Source organism: Monodon monoceros, unplaced genomic scaffold (assembly GCF_005190385.1).
Source record: "Monodon monoceros isolate NGI ecotype Baffin Bay Population unplaced genomic scaffold, NGI_Narwhal_1 Super_Scaffold_21, whole genome shotgun sequence".
Taxonomy (NCBI): Eukaryota; Metazoa; Chordata; class Mammalia; order Artiodactyla; family Monodontidae; genus Monodon; species Monodon monoceros.
This window is the reverse complement of record NW_021703778.1, coordinates 68,312,252-68,324,648: the sequence shown is the minus strand read 5'-3', so window position 1 is coordinate 68,324,648 and position 12,397 is coordinate 68,312,252. Positions and strand designations below refer to the sequence as shown.

General features: G+C 37.8%; 1 protein-coding gene across 7 annotated transcripts in view; it reads left to right on the top strand.

Annotated features, from left to right (window-relative positions):
* The window catches only part of DPP8 (dipeptidyl peptidase 8), a 54,279-nt gene extending 43,208 nt beyond the window's left edge, over window positions 1–11,071 (top strand). For 4 of the 7 annotated variants that reach the window (XM_029237594.1, XM_029237595.1, XM_029237597.1 and 1 more), the window contains 5 exons: window positions 3,193–3,339; window positions 4,549–4,701; window positions 5,959–6,101; window positions 7,041–7,152; window positions 9,383–11,071. In XM_029237594.1, the coding sequence (XP_029093427.1) occupies window positions 3,193–3,339; window positions 4,549–4,701; window positions 5,959–6,101; window positions 7,041–7,152; window positions 9,383–9,505 (678 nt within the window). In that variant the 3' untranslated portion in view covers window positions 9,506–11,071. Of the gene's footprint in view, window positions 1–653; window positions 795–3,192; window positions 3,340–3,749; window positions 3,906–4,548; window positions 4,702–5,958; window positions 6,102–7,040; window positions 7,153–9,382 lie in introns of those variants that run through there. The other 3 variants (XR_003795855.1, XR_003795856.1, XM_029237598.1) reach the window with 3 other exon arrangements.
* The last annotated feature ends 1,326 nt before the right edge of the window (window positions 11,072–12,397 follow it).

Below are 12,397 nucleotides of genomic sequence, written 5' to 3'. Positions count from 1 at the left end.
CTCCTTAATGTAAGATCAGATCTTTCTAATAGCACACAATAACCTTGCAAAATTTGATTAAATCACATAAGTGGCCCAAACCTTTTTTTTCTTGGTGTATATTCAGGTCAAAGTGGGAATCTTTTTTCTTTGCGGTACGCGGGCCTCTCACCATTGTGGCCTCTCCCGTCGCAGAGCACAGACTCCGGACGCGCAGGCCCAGCGGCCATGGCTACAGGCCCAGCCGCTCCGCGGCATGCGGGATCCTCCTGGACCAGGGCACAAACCCGTGTCCCCTGCATCGGCAGGCAGACTCCCAACTACTGCGCCACCAGGGAATCCTCCAAAGTGGGAATCTTTTGAATAACAACAATGCCACAATTCATAACATGAGGTGAATTACTTCATCGCTAAATGCAGCAACATCTGTAGTCGGACAAAAGTGAAACCAAGGAAAGCAACAAATATTTCCCATTAAAGTCATCAAGGCTTAGTTCTTTAAACTTTTCATTGATAACAGTAGTGTGTTTAAAAATGTTTATTTAGCAAATATGTATGATACTTCCTATGTGCCAGACACTGTTCTGCAAACATAAATGCACAAGAGAGCAAGTTAAAATAGCAGAACACAGGTTTTGAAGAATTGATACTGAAGAAAACTTCTGAATTCTTAGTGCTAAAGGGCATTATGTTTAAGTACCTCCTTCTAAGAAGAAGCAGGCCTGGAGGCTGCAAAGGCAGAAACACTGGCTCTGGGGGAGAATGTTGTATCAGGCAATTGAGGCCATCTTCTGTGATTGACAGCAAGCAAAGAAGTGAGTTATTTTTCTTATATGTTCATATATGTGTTCCTTGCCTAATACTTCTTTTTTCAGCTCCCTCCCTTTAAAAACAAGCACTTTTGCCCACCAAACCTCTCCTCCCAAGGTAGACAGGGAAAACATCACTTTCTTGTCTCTGTTTTTCATTCATTCAGCAAATAGTTATTAAGTTCCTATTATGTACCAGGCACTATTCTAGGCAGTGAGGATACCACAGTGAACAAGTCAGACTAATGTCCCACCCTCATGGAGATTAATGAGGAAAATAATAAACAAGCAGACATATAAATTATATAACTTCATATAATGGAAGTGTTATGAATAATTGTTGGGAAAGAGGATGGCAAAGTGACTAAAATGAGGGTTCTGACTGGAAGGTCAGGGAAGCTCTCTGAGGTTGTAGAGGATGAGAAGGGATGAGCCATGTTAAAGATCTGAGGGCAGAGCATTGTAGACAGAGGGGACAGTAAATGTTCATGTGTCCTGGGGTTAGAACCAACTTGATATAGTTAGTGGTAAGGTTAGAGTACAGTGCTCAAGGGGGGAAATGGTATGAGATGAGGTCACAGAAATAGCCAAGAGCTAGATAATGTAGTGTCTCAAAGGCAGTGGTAAGGAGTTTAGATCTTACTCTGATCTAAACCCCCTGCCATTAGGAGGACCAAAGCTATAAAGTCATACCTGATTTACATTTTTAAACATCGTCCTGTTGCTGTGAGAACAGACTATACGGAGGACAAGTATAGAAACAGAAAGACCAGTTTGACAGTTGTTGCAGTGGCACTAAACATCTGAAAGTTCAAAAGGAGAAGGTTCTTTATACCGCCACTGCCAGTCTAGCCCACTCAATGCTCAGTAGGTATTTATTGAGTGAAGACAGCATCGATGTTTATTTTAACTCCTGGCTGGCTTGGTTTTCCCATTGGTTTCAGCCAGAGAACACTTCCTCAATTTTGCCAGAACCTTTTTTTGTTTGTTTATTATCTACCTTAGTATCCACCAAACCTTGAACTTCTGTAACTTTCTGCTCATTAATTAAAGTCTTCTTTTCACCAGAGAGTATATTTCTGGTGAAGCCCAAACTACATTTAATTTCTCAGTCATTTTGAAGTATAGTTTCTAGGGCAATAAAGATATTTAAGAATTATTCTACCTTTTGCACTGATATGTGTAGCAGGAAAAAAGAAGCTGACTGGTCATAGTAATTCATTAAAATACTTCAGTTTTCCCTCTACTGGTCAGAGACAATCCCAGAAGAGACAGGTAGGGAGAAAAAATGATCTTATTCTGTCATTTGAATGATACAATTCTTCCTCAGGGTAGAAGTAATCATTTTAGTAATTTTTTCTATGGGGTAGGTTAAATCACTTATCTTGTGTGTAGTTAATATCTAGGTTATAATTTTAAAGTCTGTAGTTACACAGTAATTCCTCAGAACTTTTGAGTGTGAAGTTAAGAAAGGAAAGAAGTAACATGAACATGAAAAGATTTAATTTAAAAGTAAATAAGGGGACTTCCCTGGTGGTGCAGTGGTTAAGAATCCGCCTGCCAATGCAGGGGACATGGGTTCAAGTCCTGGTCCGGGAAGATCCCACGTGCTGTGGAGCACCTAAGCCCACGTGCCACAACTACTGAGCCTGCGCGTTAGAGCCCACGAGCCATAAACTACTGAGCCCGCGTGCCACAACTAGTGAAGCCCACACGCCTAGAGCCTGTGCTCTGCAACAAGAGAAGCCACTGCAGTGAGAAGCCCGCACACCACAACTAAGAGTAGCCCCCGCCCGCCGCAACTAGAGAAAGCCCAGGCACAGCAACGAAGACCCAACACAGCCAAAAATAAATAAAATAAGTTAATTTTAAAAATAAATCAGGGAGGGCTTCCCTGGTGGCGCAGTGGTTGAGAGTCCGCCTGCCGATGCAGGGGACACGGGTTCGTGCCCCGGTCCGGGAAGATCCCACATGCCGCGGAGCGGCTGGGCCCGTGAGCCATGGCCGCTGAGCCTGCACGTCTGGAGCCTGTGCTCCACAACGGGAAAGGCCACAACAGTGAGAGGCCCGCGTACCGCAAAAAAATAAATAAATAAATCAGGGAGAGGGGGAGGAGGGGAATTGCTAATCAATGGGCATAAAAAATTCTTAATTATGCAAGATGAATAAATTCTAGAGATCTGCTGTCCAACATTGTCCTATGATTAACAATACTGTATTGTACACTTAAAATTTTAAGAGGGTCCATTTCATGTTGTGTTCTTGCCACAAGAAAATAATTTCATTTTATAGGCAAAATAATGTTAAAAATTTAAGCTTTCTATTTTTTGCAGCATCCTGCCTCTCTTATGCTTTTGTATGCTGCCATATAATAAATTTCACTGAAGTTGTATTTCTTCCTCAGGTGCAGTTGGTGAATAATCGGTTTAAAGGAATCAAGTATTTCCGATTGAATACCCTAGCCTCTCTGGGTTACGTGGTTGTAGTGATAGACAACAGGGGATCCTGTCACCGAGGGCTTAAATTTGAAGGCGCCTTTAAATATAAAATGGTGTGTGAACATACAAACATTTTTCTTTTAAAGACGTTTACAATTTTTGGTGCATTGTTTAGTGTGAAATCCCAGAGAAGGAGTTGGGGGAAGGCACTGTGAGTGTGTGTGCACGTGTGTGCATGTGAGCATGTGTTATGGTTTGGGGGTGGGAGGAAAGGTACAACTTGATATTCACTAGGCTATTCATGTCTACCTCTATGTAAATTTGGGGAGCTGAGATAGAACCACTTTTATATAGAAACCCCCTGTCTTTCTATTTTTTATGTCCAGTTTAGCCAGAAGCCAGTCCATTTAGTTTTCAGCATCCTGTACACTATTAGGAATAATTGAGATTTGTTCTGTCCTCTGTGAAGAGAGAAACCAACTGGTTAGTGCCTTCCTTGTGACAAGCCTCTTTCTCTCTACAGGAAGCTTTAAATGCTACCTTTTAGAGATGCCCCATGTCCTTTCTGCTGCTTTGGGAAATGATGAGAATCCGATGTTCCTTTTGCACAGTAAGGCAGTTACTGTGTTTGCCAGTGTATTGGACATGCTGAGTAAGACATGGGGATTTTCTCCCACAGCCAGTTCTTTGACCTTATGTTGTATTCTCATGTAAGTTTTTGTTTTTATTTTTGTTTTTGGCTCAGTGAAGTGAGATTGTGTGCACTGGCAGGCCTAGTAATACAGACAGGGTGGTGGCGATAGGAATTAGGACTATACAGGACTTTAAAGAAATTGTATGTTCAGTTCCTAGAGGTAGGTGATAGGGAAATAGGATAATGCGTCAAGAGTGATTCCTTCTGCTTTATTACATTAAGTTTTAAAAAGGAGAGGTAATATTAGTCAACCACTTAAGGGGGCTAATTTTTTATCTTTGGGTATAGGAAGGCTTGTTACAAGGAAGATGCTGACCTCTTAGCAGACAACAGAACAAATGGAAATGGGAAATACCCATATGGCAAGGGACATTTTGGGTCACAGTAGGAAAGAACTTTATGACTAAGGGGTAACTAAACCCTAGGACAGGCTAGCAACAGAAGCTGTAGGCTCCTATCTCTAGAGTTAAAAAATTTTTTTTCAAGCAACAGAATTTCCATTGATAATGAGTTCTTATCTAAAAAAACTACAGGTATTTTTAGTAAGAACATCTATCAGCTTTAAAAGCACTCTTATAATAAGATTTTTATTTATCAGAATCAGTGAAATGCTCTCCGTTTTTTACAGGGTCAAATAGAAATTGACGATCAGGTGGAAGGACTCCAATATCTAGCCTCTCAATATGATTTCATTGACTTAGATCGTGTGGGCATCCATGGCTGGTCCTATGGAGGATACCTCTCCCTGATGGCATTAATGCAGAGGTCAGATATATTCAGGGTATGTGATTTCCTATGGTACTTCTTTTTGCAATAAGCGTAGAATTTTCTATAAATTGAGATATGAGGAAATGCAAATTTTCTGAAGGTTTACAAAGTTGACAGTACTGTGAAATGTTAGGGTTTGTGTGTTTAATAGCCGTGTGAAATAATAGATATATCTTGTCAACTCGTGAGATATGTTTACGTATCTTTATCTACATTTATCTATATAAAATAATTGTCAACTTGATCAGTTACTGGCTATTTATAGACATATGCCAAAGATTATGGGAGATAGTCATGATTAGTAAAACACACATTCATATTGGGTTGTTCTTATTTGTGTAATTGTTGGACTATAACCTCTGAGGGCAGGGATCTGTCTGCCCTATGCTGTATCCTCAGCTGCCAAGCACAATGCTTGGCACATAGTCGGTCCTAAGTAAATCTGTACTGAATGAATAAACTATGAAATACGTAAACAATGATTCCAATTCTATAAACAACTTCTTAGAAAAATATGTTACAAGAAAATATAAAATGATGCTAACAGTTGTTAAGGGAATGGGAATTATGAATGGCATTTTTCTTTTTAATATTTCAATAACATTTTACAGTGAAAATTTTTTATTTTTTAAGAATAAAAACTATAGGGTTTTTGTTCTTACATGTATATTCAGATAATCTTTATTTATAATAACCACAAAATGAACTCTGAATACTGCCATAATTTTCCCAGGCTTGCAGCTGTCAAGAAAGTAATTACAGTATTTAAATCAATATTTAAATATAAAACTGTGTGGGAGACTTAAAATGAGGCAAGTATTTAGTGCTTAAATATATTTCATTCATTGTTTTAAATTCTGTACTGCCAACAGAAGCTAAAAAAAAAAAAGACTGCTTTTTCCTATATAAAGCTGACACTTGTCCCATATTTTTTTCCCCAGGAGCAGGAATGAATTTACACTGAGGCATTCATATGTTCTAGTTCAGCCTCCCCTTTTAACAGAGGCCCATGTTTATATTTCATCTAGCCCAGGTTAAGGATTTGGTGTGTGGCACATCTGTGGAACATGAAGCTAACTGACTCACAAAGTATCAAATTCTTGACCTTCGCACTCCCCTTTGATTTTCTGAGTTGCCTGAGACCATGTATGCTCCAGTCATGGGGCTAAAGCCTAAGGATAATTTTAGCCTGTAAATTTGCAGTTACAGACTCTCAGTGCTAGCCATTCTTTTCTGGACCACACTTGACTGTCAGTGTTATCTTATGCAGGTTGCTATTGCTGGGGCCCCAGTCACTCTGTGGATCTTCTATGATACAGGCTACACGGAACGTTATATGGGTCACCCTGACCAGAATGAACAGGGCTATTACTTAGGATCTGTGGCCATGCAAGCAGAAAAATTCCCCTCTGAGTAAGCTTAAGCTTTAAAATTAAAATTATAAATTTAAAATTGTATCTTTAAAAATTGTCTTTAATAATAAGGAAAACTATAAGCATGACAAAACCAAAGCTAATATTTTATAGAGTACTAGAAGACATAGCTGTTTGTCAAAGCTTAATTATAGGCCAGTTCATATAATTTGGGTTTTTTTACAAGTTATATTTGAAGCAGTTGCTTAAGTGATAAAAGAAGCTTAATTAAGTACACAACTGTTTCAAGGTGGAAAAAATTCCATTTCTGCTTACGTATATTTTGCAAGTAACATATATGATTTTTCTTTTTCTAGGGACATGCTATAATTATTGATGTGTGCTAATATCTTAATAGGAAATAGAACACGATTTAATTAAAAATTTTTTTCCTTTACATGTAGCATCTGGTTAATATATTACTAGTTTAATATTGAAATGCTGAATCCTTTTTTAAAATAAATTTATTTATTTATTTATTTTGGCTGCCTTGGGTCTTCGTTGATGCGCGCGGGCTTTCTCTAGTTGTGCAGAGCGGGGGCTACTCTTCATTGCGGTGTGTGGGCTTCCCATCGCGGTGGCTTCTCTTGTTGCGGAGCACGGGCTCTAGGCGTGTGGGCTTCAGTAGTTGTGGCACGTGGGCTCAGTAGTTGTGGTTTGCGGGCTCTAGAGCGCAGGCTCAGTAGTTGTGGCACACGGGCTTAGTTGCTGCATGGCATGTGGGATCTTCCCGTACCAGGGCTCAAACCCGTGTCCCCTGCATTGGCAGGCGGATTCCTAACCACTGCACCACCAGGAAAGTCCCAAAATGTTGAATCCTTATTCTAATATTACAGTATAAGGAAGTTAACGTAGTTAGTTGTGATTAGTTTTAAGGAGTTAAGTGGTTTTCCCAAATACTCTTATTTTGCCTAATCCTCTGATATTTCCATTTTTCCAGACCAAATCGTTTACTACTCTTACATGGGTTCTTGGATGAGAATGTCCATTTTGCACACACCAGTATATTACTGAGTTTTTTAGTGAGGGCTGGAAAGCCATATGATTTACAGGTGAGTTCTTTTACATTTTCTGATTAAAATAGCCATGATTAGTGATTGGTTACTTTGAAATATAATAAAGTATGGAGTAAGATTGAATTTTCAGCTGTGGCCACTCTTTGCTTAAGAGAACTAAAATAATAGGCATAGTTAGTAGTGCCTCTGGTTAGGTAAAAATTAAGATCCTGTGGAAGTCAGGATGAAAATTGTCCTATCAGATTACATGACTTGTGTATCTGTATCTGCTTTCAGTTTGTAATCATGGACAAGATGACAGGAGTCCATTCACTATCCTCCTTTGCTTTTCTTCTTCCTCTTGGAAGGGTAAAGAAATGCTAGTTGATTTCATTGTTATAAAGGATTTTTAGGACCTGATTACAAGGTCTTTTAATTTTCTTCTGTTTTATATTGACATTGGAGCAGAAACCAACAAGTTACTTACCACCATTGCTCCATTACTCAAAAAAAAGCTTTTAAGAGAAATTTTTCCTCCTTTCTTCCTCGTTTCTACTCCTTACACAGATTGTTCTCATAAGAAATGAAAAATATTACTTTTCCCTTTTTTGTGTTTCAGTTGACATTTATGTAGGTAAACTGTGAGATATTTGTCTATAGCAGCAGTTTTCAAGCGTTTTGGTCTCAGGACCCTTTTATATACCAAAAAGCTTTTGTTTATGTGAGTTATGTCTATCAGTATTTCTCATATAAGATATTAAGACTAAGAAAATTTTAAAATATTCATTTATTTATTTAAAATTAACAATAATAAACTATTACATGTTAACACAGATCACATTTTTAATGGAGGAGAAAATTTTTCAAAACAAAACAATTTACTGAGAAAGTTAGCACTGTTTTACATTTTTCTAAATCCCTTTAATCTCCGGCTTAATAAGAAATACATCTAGATTCTCGTATCTACTTCCACATACAATCTGTTGTGAAATGTTGTTTTGGCTAAAGTAAATGAAGAAATTTTGGCCTCACAAAATATGTAATTAAGAAATGGGAGTAATATTTTAGCTTTTTCAGATAATCATGGATATTCTTCTTTGTTGCTACACCAAAACTGAACAAATGGTAGTTTCTTAAAGGTTAGTCTTAGTGTGGAATCTGAAACCATATCTGTAAACTTTTCATACTCTGCTACATTACAATCTGTTGGATCTCGTACTTCAAATGGATCTTTTACCCATGCATTGGTCATCTGGAAAATATTGGTTCACTTCTAAGTGTTGATCCACTTAATCATACAATATTTTTTAAATCATGTACATTGGTATTACCACTGATCTCAACAGAAAATTCTCCAAGTATTGAGAAGCTCATGAGCTAGGAGTGGTAGATGCAAGTTTTCCAAAATTCTAATTTTCATTTAAAAGCTCAAAATTTATCATTGGCGACAAATACTGTCAATGTTGTCCTTGAAGTGACTGGCTCACATCATTTTTAGAAAATGTTTGCCAGATAGCCAAGTCTGAATCACCATAGTTGTCATTCTTTCAAGTGAAAAATGGAGTTCCATTTAAAAACTCAGCTGTAGGGACTTCCCTGGCTATCTAGTGGTTAAGACTCCGTTCTTCCACTGCAGGGGGCGTGGGTTCGATACCTGGTCAGGGAACTAAGATCCCGCATGCTGTGCGGCGGGGCCAAAAGAAAAAACAAAACAAAACTCAGTTGTACAAGTCCTTTTCCTTGAGACATCGTGTAGCAGAAGTGCTTTATGCCTTCTTCCCATCTTATCACCACAGAATATAAAAAGACCTCTGCTTAAGGGTTGCAACTTAATAAAATTCTAATTTTTACTACTACTTAAGGAAAACTGGCATTTTTTCTTGTTTACAAGTGTATGTCACTGCCTTGATTCATGCTAAGGCACCAGCACTTTTACCCACCATTGCCTTTCATTATCAGTGCAAATGCCAACACAGTGAATAAAGGCAAATAATATCTTAGTTTTGATCTGAAAGTAAATATGACCTTGTGTATCCCTGGAAAGAGTTCTGAGGACCCCAGAAGTCTGCAAACCACACTTGGAGAACCACTGATCCTTCTGTAAGCTTAGTGGTACATAGGGAATTATAAAAAGAGAAGGCCCTTTAGATAGGATATATGTGTATAATATCTTGGAGAAGCTCTGCTCCATGTTATTAATTCTGTTGAAAATCTCTGGAAAGCTTTGGAAGGAGATGTATTCCCAAATTCTTATTTTGTGTATTTTGATTTTGTTGTTGTTTTTAAGATCTATCCTCAGGAGAGACACAGCATAAGAGTTCCTGAATCTGGAGAACATTATGAACTGCATCTTTTGCACTACCTTCAAGAAAACCTTGGATCACGTATTGCTGCTTTGAAAGTGATATAACTTTGACCTGTGTAGAACTCTGGTATACACTGGCTGTTTAACCAGATGAGGAGGTTTAATCAGTAGAGAATTGATCATCACATTTTGGTACCTGCCACATAACATCTACTTCTGAAAGTATATTTGGTGCCATGCAGGTGTTTACAGCTTGTAGATAGTAATCTAATACCTTAACCATACACAAAATTAAATGATACATATTTCTAAGGGACCCAGCAATACCATGAGAATTACTGAAAGAAATAAGACATTAGTACCATGTATCCATACTACCTTATTTTCATTTTTAATAGCATTATGAAACCTCATGGACTTAATTAGTGTATTTTTACAGTATACTTCTGAGTTTGTTAAAATATGATATTAGTGATTGGGTTGGTTCAATTCCAGAATCTCTGACTAGTTACAGATTTGATAGCACTTAAATGTAATTGAATAGCTTATACTACATTGCTTGGGGTGTATCCAGCATGTTATGAACTAATCACTATTAAACCTATGGCTTAACCGGTCATTAATGATTTTTCAAGGATAACTTAGTAGCCTCCTAAAGACACTTAATTTTGTTTCATTCAGACTCTGACCAGTTTTTAACCAATTTAAACTGTATCTAGTATAAATAGTTCTCTTTGATGATATGACCGAGTGGGTTTTTCCTTTCACATAAAGGCAAGTAACTGTATATGTAGCATGGATTTAATTAGTCTTATAATATTGATAATTACAGACAGGAAAATTTTAATCAAATGATTAGAGCTTAAATATTTGCAGGCAATTTCTTTCACTTTAGGAAAAGAAAAAAGTACACATTCACTTGTATTTTTCAGAAAATTTAGTGGTGCCAGTTTCCATTGGGTATTTCCTCATTGAAATATTCCAGAGTTTTAGGGCAGTGGAGGGGAATTTTGGTGGGGTGGGGGAGACCAGAGTGTGGAGAACGGCAGGGAGAGGAGAAGGCAAGGGTCTGCTTAAGATCTAAGCAGAAGTATAATTTGACAAAAAATACTCATGAAAAAGTTTAGGAATTGAAATTTAAACTCCTAGAATATTAGTTAAGGAAACCAGATTAAGAAATCACACTCTTGCCAACACAGGTACAGACTAATATTCAGGGGAGGAAAAGTTCCTTAGAGTTACTTTTACAATTCTAGTTCTAATTTTTTTAATTTTCTTCTTAATTTTGGAAACCTTACAAATTGAAACTTTCTTTAACCTTTTTAAATTATTTGAGTATTATTTAGATATTGTGAGCTTAAAGAGTTTCCAGACAACCTCTTTACCATAAACTGATCCCCAGCAAGGCATGGCTCTCTTTTGCAATGTTCAAAGCTTATAAGTGAGTTCTTGAATGACCATGACATTTTTCTGGTCTAGCCCTAGCAGTTGACTATTAAGGGAGCTCGTAGTGCCGATTGGGATCTGCCATCTTAGAATCTTAGGGTGTTAGATGGGTCACATTGGAGCCAGTGGCAGAGAAGGCACCTATGAGTTTGACAAGCCTCAGTGTTTGGAAAGTACTTCTAAACAACACTCCAAAAAAAAAATTACTCTCTTCTTTCTCACCACTACAGAGAGAGTAGATTTCTGCCCTAGAGAGCACAGCCTCCATTAGTAAGGATGGTGACTGTGTGTGAGATGTGGACTTGATCACTAAGGGCCGCATGGGAGGTGGGGGAAGTCCAGAGATGGCAGGGTGACCTGGTGGTGCTGTCTGTGGAGGGGGATTGGGTTTTGCTGTTTTTGTATTTATACTGTATAATAGGTACCACACTTTTCCCTGTGTCTGTATATGTATTGATTTTCTTGTTATGATATTTTCCCATGCCAATATTTGTTTATATTTTTTTCGATGTTAAATTAAATTGATTTGGGTAACTTTTCTTCCCCAAGAAAGTATTTTCCCCCATGACTTAAGTATGTATCTGATTACTGAAGATGGTTTTTGTCTAGGGACTAGTGGCATCTGACCATCTAACCTTATATAATATGCAAAGTAGAAATGCTATACAGTGGCTTTTATACAGCTACTCATTTGAAACCTCTTACCCAATAAGGCTGTTTCTTCAAAAGGGCATCTCATATTTTATCAAAACAAACCTTAAAGAACCTCATGGACTCTTGAATTCACAGGTGTTTTCCTTTTGCATCTTGCCTTCTGCTTTCCTCCCATCACAAGGAATGCTTCTGTTATAATTCCCAGTCAGTTAAATGCCATTCTCCTTCCATAGGGGGAAAAATACCTGACTGAATTCGCTTACAGAAAGACAGCTCAACTGAATTTGATTTTAAAATCAATGTGGAAAACATCATAGTCAATTCAAGCAATCAGTAGAAATCTCACTAAAACTATTTGTACCCTGTGTTTGGGTAACAAACTAAAAGGCAAGAGTATAGCAACATTTTTAGTGAGAACCAAAAAGCACTAGCTTAAACATCAAAGGGGGGTTTTGCAGGTTTGATAATTGGGTGCACTTGAACAACCATCAGTAGTTATGGTTGCTTCTGCATTGTTGAGCAGTGGGACTCAAAATCTAAGATTCATCTGGGATGCTTATGAAAAGAAATGCAATCTTGAACCTCACTCTTAGAAATTTGGATTTTATTGATTTAAGTGGAGACCAGGAATCTGCATGTCTAACAAGCTTCCCAGGTGACTCTAAAGCAAGTCATTTGTGGGCTACTTTAAGACACTCTTCTGCAGAGAATGAGTTGGATTAAGAAAATAATAGGTGATTTCTACACTGGACTGATTGACAAGAACCTAAAACAATAGTCAAGATAGCTGCTCATCTGTGATGACTGTTGGCCCTTTTTCACTCTGAAAAAAGCAGAAGGTATCATTAACTATATATCCCCTTGGTCTGGAGATTAATTTTGGAATGAAGGTTTTTC